At 40.9% G+C, this 18,986-nt stretch overlaps 2 protein-coding genes and 1 long non-coding RNA gene across 4 annotated transcripts in view; 2 read left to right on the forward strand and 1 right to left on the reverse strand.

The window, feature by feature from the left end:
• On the forward strand, positions 1 to 15,251 carry nab1 (NGFI-A binding protein 1). The gene is made up of 8 exons (XM_023964220.1): positions 1 to 303; positions 3,239 to 4,041; positions 4,123 to 4,256; positions 6,569 to 6,620; positions 7,164 to 7,283; positions 10,222 to 10,393; positions 11,871 to 12,038; positions 12,124 to 15,251. Exons 2-8 carry the CDS (start codon positions 3,241 to 3,243, stop codon positions 12,198 to 12,200), a joined length of 1,524 nt encoding a protein of 507 aa, XP_023819988.1. The 5' UTR covers positions 1 to 303; positions 3,239 to 3,240; the 3' UTR covers positions 12,201 to 15,251.
• LOC111948956 lies at positions 14,509 to 17,834 on the reverse strand. Its single transcript, XR_002874937.1, has 2 exons — positions 17,724 to 17,834; positions 14,509 to 15,930 (listed from the first exon to the last, which is right to left on the reverse strand). It is a non-coding gene; the product is annotated as an uncharacterized LOC111948956 (long non-coding RNA).
• The window catches only part of LOC101175464 (glutaminase kidney isoform, mitochondrial), a 21,574-nt gene continuing 20,282 nt past the window's right edge, over positions 17,695 to 18,986 (forward strand). Inside the window, exon 1 of one of the 2 annotated variants that reach the window (XM_023964204.1) lies at positions 17,695 to 18,061. In XM_023964204.1, coding sequence (XP_023819972.1) covers positions 17,820 to 18,061 — 242 coding nt within the window. In that variant the 5' untranslated portion in view covers positions 17,695 to 17,819. The remainder of the gene's footprint in view (positions 18,062 to 18,986) is intronic. The other variant, XM_023964211.1, reaches the window with a different exon arrangement.

The following is an 18,986-nucleotide window of genomic DNA, read 5'->3' on the forward strand; positions in this document are numbered from 1 at the left end:
TGCAGAGGAGGAGAGGACTCACACACGCTCACGCTCGCACAGGGTGCGCACTCGGAGCCGTGGCGAGGTCAGCGGCTCTTCTTCACTTTCCTCCTCCTCCTCCTCGGCAGCAGGAGAAAATTTTGCGCGCAGACGAAGGAGCTCCACGCGCGCAGTCGCTCCGTGTTTGAATTAGTCCTTCACAAAAAAGCAGTTCCTGAACTGAATCCGGGACCCGTTTGGACAAACTGACAGCTTTGTGTTGATAAACAGTGAAGAGGAGCAACCAGAAAAGAAGAGGTATTTGAACCAACAACTCACCAGGTAGGAGCGTTTACTTCTGACTTATATTTTTCACGCTTCCTGCTGCAAGAAGCGCAAAACAAACAGTATAAAGAGATCATCAGAGGATGCTGTGTTGTGGAGGAGAAGGGGGGGGGGGGTGCACACATAGTTCCTGCAGGTGCGTTGAGTCCGATCGTCATCGTCACGCTCACCGGACGGGATTTCTCCACGCGCGTGCGGTCTGCTTCCTCGTTGAGCGAATGAGGAAGTTCCCTCTTGAATAAACGGTGGGATCATCGGATTCTCTCTTTTGGCCGTGACGGAGCACGCGCTGCGCTGCGCTGCGCCCCGGGAATCCACGGGGCGCGCGCGCGCACCAGGTGAAAAGTCGCCAAACTGGCTCGAGGCGATGATCCAAAAGGAGTCACGCGCCTCTGCAATCTGCAGATTAAATCAAATTTGCCTGTCCGCGTCTTATTTAAAGGTGAAGGGAGAGAGACAGAAAAAAAATCACATTTAGACAGATACAAAGCAAAAATCCAACTAAAAAGTGAGATAAGAGGACTAAAGGGCTTTGATCTGAAAGCTTTACTGCCTTTGATGTGTGCGGCATTGATTCTGCAAAGATCAGGAAGGACTTTGAGCCTTTTTCAGCCTTCAGCATCACAACTAATCTCAAGAGCAGAAGGTGAGAGCGCCTGAAGGCACTCCAGGAGCCCAGGAGGTTTTGCTCCTATGGTGTCTACGGGTCATGGGAGGCTAGACCTACAGAAAGATGGGAATTCTGTTGGGTGGCGGGAGTCCTAGTGGACGGTGAGAGTCATAGTGGACGATGGGATTTCTATAGGGACTGTAGGGACGGTGGGAGTCATAGTCAACAGTGGGCGTCCTAGTGGACTGTGGAAGTTCCAAGAGACGGTCAGAATAATAGTGGACAGTGGGAATTTTTATTGGACGATGTATTAGTTCTAGTGGATGCTCCTTTGCCCCTTTAATTGTCTGTGGGACATGACAGTCTGGATGACAGCAGCGAGAGTCCCAGTGGACGATGGGAGTTGTAGTGGTAAATTGCAGTCCTAGAGTACGGTAGGAGTCCCAGTGGACGGTGGGAGTCGTAGTGGTCAATGGCAGTCCTAGAGTACGGTAGGAGTCCCAGTGGACGATGGGAGTCGTAGTGGTCAATGGCAGTCCTAGAGTACGGTAGGAGTCCCAGTGGACGATGGGAGTCGTAGTGGTCAATGGCAGTCCTAGAGTACGGTAGGAGTCCCAGTGGACGATGGGAGTCGTAGTGGGTGGTAGATCTTAATAGGTTCTGCATCAGCAATGGCAAGAGACACATAGGAGTTTGGAAGCACAGTCATGGGTCCGCTGACCTCTACATCCTCGCTCTGGTTGGTTGGTCTCGGTCACATGATGGGAAATCCATTTCTGATTTACAAATCAGTTTATGTTGGGGTTTTAAGTACATACTTGAAAATGACGGGAACTGATGCAATCTATTCTGTTTCCAATCCTTTAGAAATGAAATCGGATTTTTAAAGATTCAGGTCGTTCCGGTTTTGTTTTTCCTTTCATCTTTTGCTTTTCATGACAGACTTTTGAATTCATGAACGGCACAGACGGCTAGACATCAGCCGTGACGTCAGGATGAGTGTCTTTGCTAGAAGAAAACTGTCTGGACACTCGGTATACAAACTTGTCTCATTGTTTTTGAATCAAACAGACCTTCTTCTCCACTGCCAGAACCTGAAAGAACCTGTTCAGGACCCTGTCCCTGAGGTTTTCTCTTTCGTTCTGAGTTTGTCGTCTTTTTTTTACTCAGCTCAGTTGACGCCTTCTTGGCTCCCAGGGCTTATTCTGGGTGAGGCGAGCCCACCGCCTACACATCCTGCAGGGGTGGAGAGCGGTATGTGGTCCTTCCAGCAAGCCGGGCCCGGCTGTCTGCCACTCCTCTGTCAATCGGGCCCCCGCAGGGTCAAAAGCAGGCCTCCTCGTGGCTCTCACAGAGCAGTTAATCCACAGAGACGAAAACACGGGTTAAACTTTAGTACATTTTAATGAAACAAATCAATGTTTACGTTTTTAGCTTCTGAACTTTAACAAGACCGAACAGATTATGGAGTGTTTTTAGGAAACTGTGATCTTTGGTGCCACAACGTCTTGTCGGCTGATCTTGGATGTTAAGTAGGGTCTGGAAGACCGCCTGGAAATTTCAGGTGCTGTCAGTTTGAGGGTTGTGTGGTGGTGGGGCAGTGGTCTGCAACTACTGAGGCATGGACTGATGTTTTCTGATTCTGAAGCTAGTTTTATTTTAGAAAACTACCGGATTCTGTCCAACACATCCGCCTATCACTCACTCTTGACGCCTGTCAATACTTTCACCTCTGTCGCGTGTCTTAAATGTGTCCACTTACCTTTGTAAGGCGGCTGCTCCTGCCCCTAAATTAAAAGCCCTAAGATAGCGAAGTAAAAAAAAAGACATGCAAAAACCGGAAGCTTCAAATAATTAAAAGCCACCTATGACTTTTTATGGACTGGTCCGTGAAAGTATCGGACCACTGAAATAAGGGTTATCCTGCTTCAAATCCTTCGTAGGTTAATTGAAGACCCAAGATGGTCTCTTAGGTGTGACTTTGAGAGTGTGTAGTCCTGCAATGGATTTGAGACCAGTCCAGGATGTACCGATTGTTTGGGACCAGAAAGCCAAACCTTCGCTCTACAGTTCTTCTGCCTTTAAGTTTTGTTGATCAGTTAATAAAAAGCTAAACTATAAGTTCAAGTTAATGTACAAAAAAAAGGATTCTACAATCGATGATCGACTCCTATACCAAGTTGGAGTGATGTCAGAGGTCAACAACCCAACCGATGTCCATAGCTTTCTGTTGTTTTGGCAGTTAGAAAATGAGAACTAAATAGAAGTCTATGTGTGTCCAAGTTTGGTTAGGTAATGGCACCATGTCTGATGTTTCCTCAGGTATGGCGGCTGTGTTGCCGAGAACCCTGGGTGAGCTGCAGCTCTACCGGATTCTGCAGCGGGCCAACCTGCTCTACTACTACGAAGCCTTCATCCAGCAAGGTGGTGACGATGTCCAACAGCTGTGCGAGGCCGGCGAGGAGGAGTTCCTGGAAATCATGGCTCTTGTCGGCATGGCTAGTAAGCCTCTACACGTGCGCCGCCTCCAGAAAGCGCTGCGAGACTGGGTCACCAACCCGGCCATCTTCAACCAGCCGCTCACTTCGCTGCCGGTCTGCAGCATCCCCGTCTACAAGCTGCCCGAGGGCTCGCCCACGCTGCTCAACGCTCAAGACAGAGCCAACACCGCCAGTGTCAAGTTACCCAAAGCCATCGCTGCCGCCTGCTCCGACCCAGGGAAGTTGGATGTGGCCAGGGACAAAGTTTCTGCCGGGTCGCCCCTGCAGGGAAGCAGCGAGGTCCGATTCTGGTCGGGTCACAGCAACGACAGCGAGCACAGCCTGTCTCCGTCAGATCTGGGCTCTCCATCCTCACCCAGAGACGCTCTGGAGGCGTTGGATGCAGCAGCGGTACAGTCGGTCCTGGAGTGCGTGGACCGGATGGCTCCTGGACTCCCAAAGACAGACCTGGCCGAGGTCAAAGACCAACTGAAGAGCAACAAGAAGCTGGCAAAGATGATCGGACACATCTTTGAGATGAGCGACGATGATCCCCGCCGGGAGGATGAAATTCGGAAGTACAGCGCCATCTACGGACGCTTTGACTCCAAGAGGAGGGACGGGAAACACCTGACACTGCATGAGGTGGATGGAAACACAGAACATCAATGATGAATTCGACTCAAAAAGTTTGCAATAACACCTTTCTCTGTTTGCCACGCTCAGCTGACAGTGAACGAAGCAGCGGCACAGCTCTGCATGAGGGACGTGGCGCTGCTGACGAGACGGGACGAGCTGTTCGGACTGGCTCGGCAGATTTCCAGAGAGGTCACCTACAAATACACTTACCGGACCAGCAAGTAAGAACCGGCCCGCACTAAAACACGATGAGGCGGCACAACGTTACTCTGCGCTTCACTTTAAACGTCCCGACTTTGGTTTTTTGTAGGACACAAAAACAGGAAGTGTTGTCTGACGTTTTGAAATGACACAGATTAATCTCCTGCAGACTTTGCATAATTAAAGAAATAGTTGTTCAACTTTTTTAGGTTGTTGACAACAATACTGTCATAAATGTTTAGCTTTTTCTCCTGTTGAAGATGTTTAAAAAAAAATTCTATAAAAAAGATAAAAGAAAGCTTAAACTTTCAAGAGAAGCACATTTATATGGCTAAATTTAGCATGTTGCCCTCATTTTAATATGAAACTCAAATTAGCAATAAGAGTTTCATTTTTGTTTTTAATTTCCGAACTTTACTTTGTGCAGAATTATATATATATAGATATATATATATCTATATATATATATTTACCAGTCTTTCATTTTTTTCAGTTATTTTAGCGTTTAATGTTACATTTACCATATTAGGCATTGATTTACTTTTTAGCTGTAGGAGGAATTTTTCTTTTTTTCTTTTTGGCGTTATAATTATTCAATGTAGCATTACAAATAGCTTTTTTATTTTAAGCTTTGATAACATTTACTTTTTACTAGTCTTACATTATTTGAAGTCAAAATATTATCTGATTAGCAAATATAGCATCATAATTTGCATTGTAAGCATTTAGCTTTTACTTGTCTTGCATTAATCATTAATTTTTAGCATTGATAAAATTTCCTAACTTTTTGGTGTCTTGTATTATTTTGAGTTTTTAGCATTTTTTGTATATAGCTTCATAATTTGCCTTTTCTTTTTAGAAACAGCACTTTTGATTAGTTCAAGTTCTTAGCATTTTTGCTAACAAACAGACCATGCTAATTTACATTCTTAGCACTTTACTAGCCTTTCAGGTTTCTTGAATTTTTTTTTTTTTTAGCATTTTAATAGCCTTTTCAAGCATTGATCACGCTTCCTAGCTATTAGGTGTCTTTCAGTCTGTTAGTTTTTTGGGGGGCATTTTAATAAACAGATGTAGCACCCTAAATTAGCATTTTTAGGTTTCAAAAACTTGGCTTGAACTTGTCTTGCATTACTTAGGCTATGTCCGAATTCCCACCTTAACTACTAAAAAACTCTATAGTGGGGGTCTATGTGGTACCCTGGATTTTAAAAGCATTTCAGACACCACTATTCACCACTTTTTTTTTAAACGCAAATGCGATTTCACAAAGTAAAAATCTAATTGATATGAGCGTTTTGCGACGATTATTTATAAATCTACTGTCTTCTGAAGATAAAAACATTGGTGATTTATTAAATAAATACCTTTAAATTCTTTTTTTTTGGCAAGAATTTTTCAGACGCAATGCATTGTGGTCTATATTCGCCAATCTAGGGAGCTTCAATGAACACTGTTTTTTTGCAGAGACTTCTGGGAGATTTCTAGGGCTCTCTATTTTGGAATTGTAGATTCGGACAGCACTATAAAATGGCGAACACACTATATAGTGCTCTATGTAGTGAGTGGTGAAGGCATTCGGACACAGCTTTAGTTGATTTTAGTGATTAGCAAATGTAGCATCATAACTAGCATTTTTAGCATTGATCAATTTTCTTAGCTTGTCTTTCATTTTTTTATGTTTTAAGCATTTTGGGTAACATGTATAACATCATAAATTGCTTTTTTAGTTTAACCACTTTCCATCTTTTTGATGTCTTGCATTTTTTGGAGTTTTTTTTTAAACAAATCTATCATTATTATTAGCATTTTTAGCATTCAGCAACTTTTCTAGCTCTTAGTTGTCTTGTTTTTAGTTTTTTAAACATGTGAGGAACAGATGTAGCATTAGCATTTCTAAGCATTGATCAAACTTCCTAGCTTTTAGTTGTCTTTCAGTCTTTTAGAGTTATTTTTTAGCATTTTGATAAACAGATGTCGCATCCTAATTAGCATTTTTAGCACTGATTAAGACTACGCTTTTTAGTGTCTGTTTTTCAAAAATATCAGAATTAACAAATATAGGTTCAATCATTTGGCTTTTTTTTTGTAGCTCTGTTAAATTTTCTTGCTTTTAGGTTTGCGTTTTTAATTTTTTTTTAGCATGACGATTAGCAAGTGTAGCATTCGTACTAGTATTTATAATTATTAGGTATTGCCTTGAACTGTCCTTAGCTAATCAATTTTTTTGAGAAAAATGAGCTTTTTGGTTTTTTTTCTTCCTCAAATTTCCCCGTTTAACCCCCTTAAATGTGAATTAGTAAAGAGTTTTCGGCTTTCTGTTTGTGTGCAGGTCTCGGTGTGGTGACAGAGATGAACCTTCGCCTAAAAGGATTAAAACAGAGGTGACCAAACTCAACTTTCTTTAATCGTTTTTGTTAAAGTCTTGTGTCCCCCCTAAACTGTTTTACGTCTTTTCTTGTACGGCCAGCAAAATTGCTGTTTTATGCTTGTAACGATTTTCAAGCTCCTGATTGGTTAGCTGCCGATAAATGGAGCTCTGGCAGACAGAGCTGCTCTGTGTTGGCTAATCAGAGAGGAAAAAGCTCAGAGCAGCAGCAGCAGACTTGAACCGATTACAAAGGGATCTCTCAGCTCTCCTTTCCCAGCACTCTCGTTCTTGAGGCGTCTTTGAATGCCTCCTCTCAGCGTGCGAATCGATGATTGAAAACATGTGGCGGCGGCGAGCTCTGCGGGGACTTCAGGCCGAGCCGAGAGCGGCAGATGAACAGACACCTGTTCGCAAAAGCTGCTCTGAGCCGCCGAAAAGGGAAATTCCTGCAGAACCGAACAATCAGAACAGAAATATTGTTGTTTTTGACCCCTAAGAAACGCTTTTTGCTTACTTAAGTTGAAGTCTGTTCCTTTTTTGTTTGTTTTGCCACTAGGAGAACTTCTTTGACATCCAGGAGGCCTTACAGGCCATCCACATGAGGCAGGAGATGCTGAGGGAGCAGCTGGCCTGCGCCAAGTCCAAAGGGGAGGAAACGGTTGGACGAAACCTACAGGTAGGTTTTAAAAGTGGTTTAACCCGTCCTCATTAGGGGTTCAGCTGTTTTTTTATGCAAAAAAAAGTAAGATCACGATTAGATTACGATTATTAAATCACGCTGGTGTTGCATAAGAGGAAGCAAAGGAAAAAGTGGGTCTAATTAAGTTCTATTTTTCAGAGTTTGATAATTCTGGAAAACAAAAATTGTTTTTAAAAATTATTTTGATGTTTGCAAAGAAAAAAAAAACATTCTTCCTCTGTGGACTTGGTTTTCTCCTCATTAGAGGCGGCGTGTGGGAGGAGACACATTTTGCCTCTTCTCATGAACACGACGCATTCGCTGTCATCTCCGGCGAGGGTTTCGGCCCCATCAGCCGGCGTTGGTGCGGCGGCAGTTCCACTTGTCACGCTGATGGGATTTACTTAGGAATTGCACTAAGGAGAATAGAGGGAGGGATTTCATGGCTGCGTTTGCGCTGCGGGCCGTCGGGTCGACTAGCGAGGGGGAAGAAGGCGTCCCGCTGGGATTTAAAGAAACTAACTGACAGTGATTGCGAGCTGCGCTTGCTCTTTACATTTCGTTGACTGTTTCCCATAGTCACTTTAATTTATTAATTTTACCAAGTGATGATTTATTGTTAAGTGTTGTTAACTGTACAGATTTCTAACCAAAAAAATGACAAATAAACAATCATCATTAAGTGTTGATTTGCTTACATTTGACATAAAATGCGCCTAAAATTAAAAAAGGAAGGACAAACAGATAAAAGTTTCCTTTTTAGCCCGCCTTACTAGCTGCTGGGTGTTCCTCAGGGTTCTGTTTTAGGGTCCATATTGTTTTTTAGATTTTTCTGCTGGGGCTTACCTTAAAAAGGTAAAATTCTTAGGGATTTGTTTATATTAAAACCAATATTCATTAGTACATCCTTAACAATTATTAATGATAAGTCCTTCTTGAAGTTTTCTTTCTGGATATTGAGATTTTGTTGAGCCTTTCCATCATAAGTATTAGTATAATTGGTAAAAGTTTTTTTAACACTTTAAAAGTGTTTATTAACACTTTAAAAGTTTGTTTATTTACATTTGACACAAAACATGCCTAAAACAAGTAAGAAAAGATCAAACCAATAGACATTTCCTGTTTAGCCTGCAATTAGTCGCTGCTGTTGGGCTCCTCAGGGTTCTGTTTTAGGCTCCCAATTTTTTTTGAGTATTTGTTGCTGGGTTGCAATTTAAAAAGGTTTAATAACTTTGATTTTGTTCATGTGAAGATCAATATTCATTGTTAATTTTCATTAATGTTGCTGCCCTGTGGGGTTCCTCAGAGCACTGTTTTAGGCTCCCTTTCTTTATTTTTTGCTCTGTTTTAATTTCAAAAGGTATATTACCTTAGATTTTGTTTATGTAAAGATAATATTCTGTGATACATTGTTAAAATTCAGTAATAATAAATTCAGTAATTTATAGATGTTGACATTTGTTGATTTAAGTTAGCATTACCATTGTTGGTAAAACTAAAAATTTAAAGCCAAAGAGTTGTACAGATTTTAAACAATGTAAGCTGATTATAAAAATTTGTATTTGATTAAATGTTTTTTGATATTGTTTGACTCAAAATATGCCTAAACCTAAAAAAGAAAATTAATAGAATTTACCTGTTTAGTTTGCTAACATGGCTGCGTTGTGGGGTTGCTCAGGGCCTCGTTTTGGGCTCCCTTTTTTTTCTAATGTTCTTTTGCTTGGTTTCAACTTAAGAAAGTAAAATTCCTTTGATTTTGTCTGTGTTAAGATGAATATTCATCAATACATTATCTATATGCATTAATGTAGAGTCCCTCTGCAAGTTTGTTTTTTTCTAGCTGAGCTTTTGTGATCAAAGTTAGCATCATCAATTTTAGTAAAACTGAAATTGAAACACTACAACTTCTTTTAAACTACTTTAAAAGTATTATGTTTGATTTTGAATGAATAAATATCTTGGCACTGCCATCAGGAACTTGGAGAATGATTAAATAGCTCTTCAGGGAAGTTCCGAGGTTTGAGCTGACTTAAGTTAACGAACCCTGGAGCAAACAAAAACACAGCTTTGGAATCGTTTACGGTTCTTCATTTCATTGTGGCAGAATAATTTTGAATAAAATCGAATTGAGTCCTTGTTAATTTGTAGAGCACTTCCTTAATAATAAAGGAGAGTTAGGAAAGTAAAATGGGTAAATACATTTTAATATAAGAAACATAAATGCTATAAAATTCAATAAAACATAGTTACTTTAAAAAAATATCTAAAATTACTAATTTGTTTTGAAATTTCTTGAAAATTTGAGGTCTTGATTGGAGAGCTCAAGTGGCCTGGACAGGCTCCGCCCACAAAGACAGCCTCCACCCACCTCTGCTGAGCTACAGAATGTGTATTTTCTGACATTTTGCTGCTGCAGATCTCTCGAAAAGATCCTACAACACCTGAACGCCACATGTAATCATAGAAAAAAAGAAGACCCGGCTGATTGACAACCACGCCCCCTGTGGTTGGAGTTGGTGGCACAGTGATCTCAATCAGGAAGGATAATCTTGGCTGAAAAAAACTAAAAACAAAAACGAAGCGTTTTGGGCAAATAAGGATCAGGTTCTTTGAAGAGGAAAAAAAAACATCTCTTTGCCTTTTACTGCTGCAGACTTTATGTGATGGTGACAAAAACAACAACCGCTGTGGGGGAGTGGGAAAACCCCAAAAAGAGTGGGTGGACCGCTTTAATGATGATGAACTCCATTTCCTTATATGGTCATTTGAATGTAACGGCCAAAGATTTGAGCCTTTAACCCCCCCCCCCCTTTTTTTTTTACAAACTTTCCGTTATTCTTTGTGGGGGTTTTTTTGTATTCACACATCCTCTTGTTTTTGGGGAAGGACCTCTTTTCTTGCTTTAGGGTCATCGGTTTGATTCTCTGTCCTGCAGATGCAGCTGGAGCGCCTGCTGGCAAGGCAAATGGAGATTCTGCAGGACGCCGCGGTCCAGGAGCGCCTGCAGGCACTAGACTGGAGGATCCCCCCTGCCGCCCTGAAGTACCTCAGCGACGCTCAGAACACCAACGGTGTCGCCGCCGCCGACGTCAGCAGAGACGGCCAAGGTAGAACCTCATTTATTCCCAGGAACTTCACCTCTGCCCCCAGCCATACTCTTATTTTGGCAAATTTGGAGTTCGGGCTGCATCCTTTTCCATTTTCCTTTAGCCCCACCCACATTCAAGCAATCACCTTTGATGTTGCTGTCCTCAGAAAACCAGCGCAGACCTAAAAGAACCTAGATGTAGTCGTGTTCGTTTGGTGACATGAACGCCACAGAAAAGTGGATAGAAACGGCGCCCGTAGGTGTCATCTTTTCCTTTTTTTTTCCTCTCCTGATCTGACTCCTCAAACGTGGATGTGGCGGGTGGGGGTGGAGGGAAATCATAATTCAGGATCGCACTTGTCCTCCAGGCCTCGTCTCATTTTCATCCCTTTCCTCCCTCACCCACTCCCGACAGCTCATTATACAGCTGCTCCCACAAATCCCACAATGCACCTGTAATTATCGCGCCCACGCCTGTTTACCTCCAGCCAGTTGCCTGGAGGGGGGTGTCTCTTTTTTCTCTCTCTCTCTATCTGCTCTACTTTATTCTTTCTTATGCTTTTTCCCCAACTTGTTTGTCTTTTTCTTTTCCTTCTTTTTTATTTTTACGTTTTTCCTTTTCCTAAAATCTTGATTTTTAATAAAATCTCTAACATAAACCTTTTACTGTAAATATTCATAAAAAAATAAATGAGTATTCAAAGGAAAAATAAAAAAAAATAAAATCAGCTAGATGAATTACATTTTCTGGACAAACATTACTAAGAAGAATATCATCCCTTTAAGACACAGGGTCTTTGAACTACCGGAACTCAAATAACGTGATTCCACTTTACCACTGCAAAGTAGGAAACATTTTACTACATTAAAATGTGTTGCATATAGCTGCAGAGATGCTTTTTTGCTACATTAGAATATGTTAGCTTACGCTAATTACGTGAACATTTCGCTACTGTAAAGTGTTGCCTAGTGGCACAAAGCTGCTTTTCCCTGCATCAGAATGTGTTAGTGAGCGCTAATTACTTAAACATTTTACTACTATAAACTGTTCCAAATCGGCGCAAAGCTGCTTTGGTCTGCTTTCAGAATCTGTTGGAATAAATTGCATTAGTGATACAATCATTTAAAGAACGTTAACACAGGAGTTAAAGCTCAGGCATTGATGGGTTGGTTCTGACAACAAAATTAACATAAAATTGTGAATATCTCTAGTTTGGCTTGATGGGTTTTCTGCTAATCGGTTGTTTAGATGTTAATTGTAAGGTTTAACCCCAGCATAGTCAGGGGTTTTGGGTAAAAGCGTCTGCTTAACGAGTGTTGGTATGCAAACAATACAAAACGTTTTTGGTTTAGTTGTAATATATGAACACAATATATCAACACAACGAAAAGCATGTCATTGTGTTAAATCTTTTTTCCAGGGCGGGTCTTGTTTCCAGAAGAGGACGGGCTTCATATTCTCGCAGGTGTAATGTTTGCTTATTTTTGTTTTGCAGATGATCGACCAATCAACTTGCGGGTTGTGAGTCAGACCATGCAGGAGGGGGAGCTCCCGCTAGGAAAGCAGCTAGCCAATGAGCTGAAGCGCCACCACAACCACAACCATAACACCAACAACAACAACAACATCAGCAGCACAGATGAGACCAAAACACAAGCAACAGGTCGGTGCTGTAGCCTCGAATTTTTCTATTGGTGTTTTAATCTAAACCTCTATGCTGATGATACCACTCTTCTTTTTTGTTTCAGAAAACGGAACATCACACCGAGCACCAAGCTCAACGGATAAGAAAACTATCAAATCAGAGCCGGAAGACTCAACATAGTGCCTCCCGCTTCCCCACCAACCCTCACCCCCACCCCATTGTTGTCCTCCTCATACCTGACAGTATGCAGTTCCTACCCGTCAGTAGATACTAAGCAAGCACAGCCACAGTAGAGCCTTAACAACCGATGTTGCCTCATGGATAGCATTTCCTTTTTTTTCCTTTTCTCTTTTGTTTTTTTACAAAATTTGCCAAAGCACATGAAGAGCACGCTGGGACGCCCCCTTTGCCCCAAGGGGTGTCCTGCGGCGAGTAGACTCTTTACCTCTGTCAAGCTTTGTTTCTGTTGTTTTTTTAAGTTTTATTTTTATGTGGAGAAATGCGGGGGCTGAATCTTAACCTCAGATTTGTTTTTTTCTCTGACCTATGGAAAGGTTCGGCTCATATTTATGATGTCATAACACTATGACACGCCCCCTTTTGTCCTCTCCATAATCCATCACTAAACGAGTCCTCTACAATTTAAAGAAAGTAGAAGTAGTTCCTCTTCCTCCATGTCCAAGCCCTTAGGTGTTTTTGTTTTGACATTTTTGTTTGTGATTGTACAAAATCCAAATATTTGGTCTCAAAAACATTTTTATTTTTTTTTAGTATTAGTTTGAACCAATTTAGGGCGTTTTTTCTAATCCGCTGTCATTCCACAAAAGATGGGACAGATTTTATTCCTTCATTCAGTGATCCGTCTTTTTAGAAGGAACTCCATCAATACGAATGAAAAGATTAAAAGAGCGACACCCTAGTGGTAGCTTACTGTGAGGGCATATGTTATTTTTTCATACAAAAAAATAAAGTTGATTCTAAAAATGATGAAGCAGCAAAGGTGCCACTCAAGAATAAAGTCTTCATCACCACAGTTCTCCGTAAAAGCAAAACAAAAAGATAAATGTATCGTACTTTCCGCACTGTAGGACAAATTCGATTATGAGGCGTACCGTTAATAAATGGTCTGTTTTTTAACTTAGGTATAATATATAAAGCGCATTAAGCAAGACAAAAGAGTCAGAGATAAGTCCATCAGTCAGTCAGACTTTATTAACTGCAGTCACAGTAATGCTAGACTTTTGTGACACGCTACACATTAGCGTGTTAGCATATTTATATTGACAATAACATTCAATCTTTTTTGCGTCTTGTAAAAAACTGACTGAAACCTCTAAAATAAAGTGTTACTGTGACTACGCTAATGCTTTAAGAAATTTAAAAAAATTAGTCCGACACGGCTTCATGTTAGCCGAGTTAGTGTTTTCACACTAACACCCGTCCTAGTTTGTAACACATTAAAATATAGACTGATGCCAGTAAAACAGATGTTACTGCGACTACGCTAACTCCGAACCTTGTTAGTAATACGTAAAAAATAAAAAACAGTCTGGCACTGCTACATATAAGCGTTAGCATATATGTGAAATACCTGAAACACCCTAACTTGCTTGCAAGACTTCAGAAACTGACTGATTACACAAAAACAAATTTTACTGCAAAAATGCTAACTCCCAACCTTGTCAGTAACGTAAAAATAAACTGTCTGACACCGCTACACATTAGCCCCATTAGCTTATCAAGAATAACACCCAACTTTGCTTGTATCACACAAAAATAAACAAATACAGCCACGACACAACTACGTCTACTTAACTTCCAACCTTGTTAGTAACACATAGAAAACTAAAAGTCAGGCACTGATACAAGTTAGCCGTGATAGCAATTTCATAACTCCCAACCTAGTTTGCAACACATGAAAAGAGACTCTTACCGCTAAAACAAACATTACCGTCACTACGCTAACCCTCAACCTTGTTAGTAAAATGTGAAAAAATAAAAACAGTTCGACTCTGCTACATGTTAGCCACGTTAGCATTTTCATAACTCCCAACCTAGTTTGCAACATGTAAAACAAAAAATTACTACAGCTAAAACAAATGTTACTGTGACTACTCTAACATGTAGAAGAAAAAGAACCTTTCAACACTGCTACATGTTAGCCGCGTTAGCATATTTAGAATAACACCCAACCAAATATGTTGATAGAGCGCCGTGTTTATTCAGTAAACAAAACCAGAATCAGTCCATAAATAAGACGCTCTGTCCTTTTTTAAATAAATTAACAGTTTTAAGTGAACGCCACAGTGCGGAAAATACGGTACATGATAGCCATGACAGCAACGGGGTCTTTCACATGAGGATTCGTATGTGAGGAATTGAACTGAGTTTAAAAAGACAAGTTAAAATGTGGCCCCCGCCTGTAGTTTTTGCAAAGGTTTTGTGTCATTCAAAACGGGCAACCAGGAGAGGCGGGGATCCTCCCCCATTTTTTTTTTGCCTCCACCCCCCCCTCGACCATCCAGCTCTTGTCCTGTGTATATTTCCGGAAAGTAATTTACGGCGAGGCTGTACAGTGGAGTAGCAGCGAGGGACCTCCGCCGTTCATTCCTGGCAAGCTGGAGGCCAAGCGTTTCATTTCACTTTGTAATTTAGCAAAAAACAAACCAACAAAACAACCTGTTGTTGAGTAGAAACCACGCATCTACCAGCGAGGGTGGTGGTGGAGGAGTCTCCCAGCAGAAACTATAAAGGAGAAGCAGCCTGTAAATACAAACCGATAGCCTAATCTGTCCAGCAGGGGGATCTTTTTTTTTTTTTTTTCCTTGTCTGGTGTAACTTTAGCTGTAATTTTTTGGTGTCAAAACAGTGTTTCTGTGTTGTAGAGAAGAAAAAACAAACATGTTTGCTATATCTAAAAAAAAAAAAAAGAACCAAAAAAGAGCTTTATAGCCTGCGTTTGTTGAAACCATGTAAAAGTAGAAAGCGTGGTTGTGCGTGTCTTTCCTGTAAATACAACCCCCTCGTCCATCATAGTTGGGCTCTCCCTGGAGCCCCCGATGCAATATTTATGTAAGTCAGTGGTGTGTTCACGTGTCTGCCATCAGGCTGGGAATCCGTTTATCGTCCAGTGATAGATTAGGCTTCACCTGGTTATGCACCTGTTTTTAAACACTAATATATTTTATTTGTTATACGGCACATGAACATTAAACTTTATTTTTTTTAACTCTACGGTGTGGTGCTGTTTGAGTGATGAAGGTGGCGATGAAGATCTCCTATTTCTTTATATTTTTCCGCCCTCGGATGAATCCCTGCGCCTCTCCGGCCATTTGCATCAGCGTCACATCAACACATTGTGAAAGTGGCTGATGACTCACTCTGACGCAGGTCCTTTTTCACAAACCTCCCATCATCTTCTTCCTCCACCCCAACACACACACACATACACACACACACACACACACACACACGCGTGCACAGGCCTAGACACATTTTCTCTGCGCTCATGAACGCCCACGCCGTGGCTCCAGCCCCTCCTCCTCCTCTCCTTCCAGTGCACAGTCACTGATGATGTTGTGTTGCCGGGGCAACGGCTGGAGGGTGGGCGGCGGCTCCACGGGCAAAAGTGGGCAGAAGCCAGCCGCTGAGCGGCGTGGGAGGGAAGCGCGCCAGTCACCCTCATTTTTGAAGGGAACAGGAAACTGACTGCTTTTGAGAAGGCGTGGGCGTCTGTGAATGATTGCCTCTCTGCTCCCTGCAGCTTCGGCGGGGAGCGGCCTGCTCCTCCTCTTCATCGCTCTTCTCCGTTTCCTGTTCTCACCTCTGCAGCCTGTATGGATGCGTGCAGGGGTTTTATTTTGAAATAAAAAGTTTCTCCAGATGGTTGGGCTGCGCTTTAGATGAAGAGCTATTAGAAAGAAAGAAAAAAGTAAAGAGGAAGTTTGCCAAAATAAAATGTTGAGGATTTCAAAATAATAAAACAACAGATGAAGATAGTTTAGTTTTGATGAATTGTTTAGATTTTTTTTGTTTTATGTTTTTGTCCTGGAGTTTATCGCCTACTTCCAGTAGATGGCGCTCCAACCTTTATTAACTTTGTTCAGACTGAAGTAACAACAATTAGTAATACATGAGAAGCAACCAAAACAAATAATGGTGAAACAAAATAAACATAACATTATTAATGCAAAGCTTATTTTGTTAAGATATAATTTTATTTCAAAGAACTTTAATTCAAACTGTTAAAGAATTGAAAGGAAAATGAAGGAAAAATGTTTGCATATATATTTGAATTCACATTTATTGGAAGTTCTTCGAAATTCATCATACAGGGTTTTTATGTACATTTTTTGTTAAACCAAAAATTCATTTGAATCTGGACTTCTTAATACATTGGATGCAGTACCCAAACAGTCCAGCAGGTGTCAGTAAAAGACAACCTAAAGGCTCACAGATGCGACTTCAAATCACATTTGAGAAACTTTCTTCACAGCAAAATTCAGTTAAAAAAATGATGAATAATATAGAAATGTATTAAGATTTTTATCTTATTAGCTGTGAACAGATTTATACTTTAATACGAAAAAGGACTAAGTTTGTTGTCCTCTTTTTTAATTGCTATCGAACAAAAAAAATAAAAAAAAGTATTTCCACCCCAAAACATTTTTACTGAACAACACCCAAATGAAAGAGTTTGACTCGTTTTCAATAATTTTTTAGTCATATCAATTTCTGATTAAATAAAAATATATAAACAGGAACTCTGTTTAACCCTTGTGCTATCCTAGGCACTTTACCATTGGGAGTGGGGTCATCTAGACCCACTAGACAGTGCGCTGAACCTTTTTTCTTCAATGATTTGTGATCTTCACTGGTGTCCATGGATTACATGAAATCTTTCCACCTTTATCCACCTTTGTCATGGTAGGGAGAACACGTCAATGTGAGGGTGGGTCATCTTGACCCTATTATATGGCACAAGAGTTAAATAAATAGATTTGGCTTTTTACATTTTTATTATTAATATATTTTTTTCACATCCATTTTTAATATGTTTAAAACAATAAAAGCATTAAATCTCCAGCACACCTTAAATATTGTAAAAAAGATATTTAATAAATTAACGTGTATATATAGATATTAATATAGATATTAATAATCCAAAATAATTTAACATTTTATACATAAAGTTTCAGGCACTGTTTATTATTGACTATTTACACTTAGTATGATGAGTTTAAATTAGAAAAACAAACTTCTTATTAAACCATAAAATATAAGAAAAAACGAGATTTTGTCAATATACCGTTTTTTAAATGCAAAATACTTCACATAATAAAACCCTACAGAGGTATTTTTTACATTTCAAAATTGGTAAATGTAACGAAAAATAAACATTAAAAAGCAAATAAAGTAAAGTAGGAGAAACAGGGAATATAAAAGTTCAATTTGTACAAATTACAGCAAAAAAACTACATTTAAATCCTTAAATTAAGTGAAAACGTCAAAGATCTGAGGTGAAGTAGATCAAAACTCAACCTTGACCACGAACACACCACTCAAGATGATTGACAGCTCCACTGGCCAATCAGTAACTAGCATTGAGTTTGGCTGTCCAATCATAGCACGCGCGTGCAGGGCACCGCTTGGTTGTGTCCCGGTAAGATTCCCCCCCGCCCCTCATCGGAACCGTTACTCGACCTGAAAAAGCCGTCACGGTCACCGGATTCCTCCGCGCTCCTGAACTCGGTCTTGCACTACTTCCAAAACCCAGAAGTTCTCCCAAACCGGGTCGAGATGTTCCATTTCCGGTCCACGGTCGCGCTGAGGGAGTTATTTCACAGCCATCTGAAGCGGCCGCTGGCGGTTCGCGCCGCGCGGAGGGGAGCACCTGCGGCCGCCGCGCGGACCGGCGGACGGTCGCCCGGCAGGGGGAGGGCGCTGTCTGCGTGGACAGCCCCGTCGCGCGCGAACGGGCAGCCCGGGACCAGAGGCTTCTGCTCCAAAGATGAAGCCGCCAAAGACTCCTCATCTGAGAAGTGAGTAGCGCGGGTTTCGAGCCGAACCTGAACGCACCACGGGTTAGCGCCGGCTGTTAGCAGATAGAGAATTTCTAATGAAAATTACCCGCCAATTCTGACCAAAACTCCACGGATAATAAAGTTTTATTGACACAAAACTTTAAACTAGGCTCTTGTGTTTGATCAAAACGATACAAATGAGTCCACAAATGAGAGATATGAGTCGTGACCGTCAGAATGAAGCGGCAGGAGGAGCTTCATCCTCTGAGCTGCTGCTGAAACTGCGTATGTTGACTGAACGCAGCAGCTTGTGTTCACCAAAAGCCCGCGACCAGGAGCTGATGAAGGTCAGTCCTGCCAGCATCACCATACTGAAGACACGACAGCCCTAAAAAGAAATACAACTCTATGTCCATTAAGAACATTAAAATGAAAGCCGAAATTCTGTCACAATAAAAGCACAGAGTGGCTTTTAATCTGAAAACACAATTTTTCAGGTCACAATGAAGCACCTGGAAACAAACTACAGCATTTATGTCTGTTTCTTTTTCATACTTACTTATTAGTTAGCACTAGAACGTTGACCTCAAAATGATGATGTTTTTCCTTAACTTTAGCTGCTTCACTTCATTGGTTTATTTATTTATTTATTTATTTTTTTAGCTCTCCGAAGATGAAAAGCTGAATTTAGGGGATCGATCTTTTGTTATCCTCCCAAATTTTCCACATATTCCTGCAAAGAATTCAAATATTACACAGCTTCTAAAAGACGCTAACTTTTGAAGTGTCACAGGAACCAAAACAGCCTTTAGCTTTATGGTTCTGCTTCCTAATTTGTTTAAAAATAGTACTTTCATTTTTATTGAAGCTAGCATAAAAAAAATAAAGAATCCCTTAAGGCGACATTTTGCATTTTGTAGGTACTTTGCACAATTTTTCTAAA

This window comes from Oryzias latipes, chromosome 2 (genome assembly GCF_002234675.1).
Source record: "Oryzias latipes chromosome 2, ASM223467v1".
NCBI lineage: Eukaryota > Metazoa > Chordata > Actinopteri > Beloniformes > Adrianichthyidae > Oryzias > Oryzias latipes.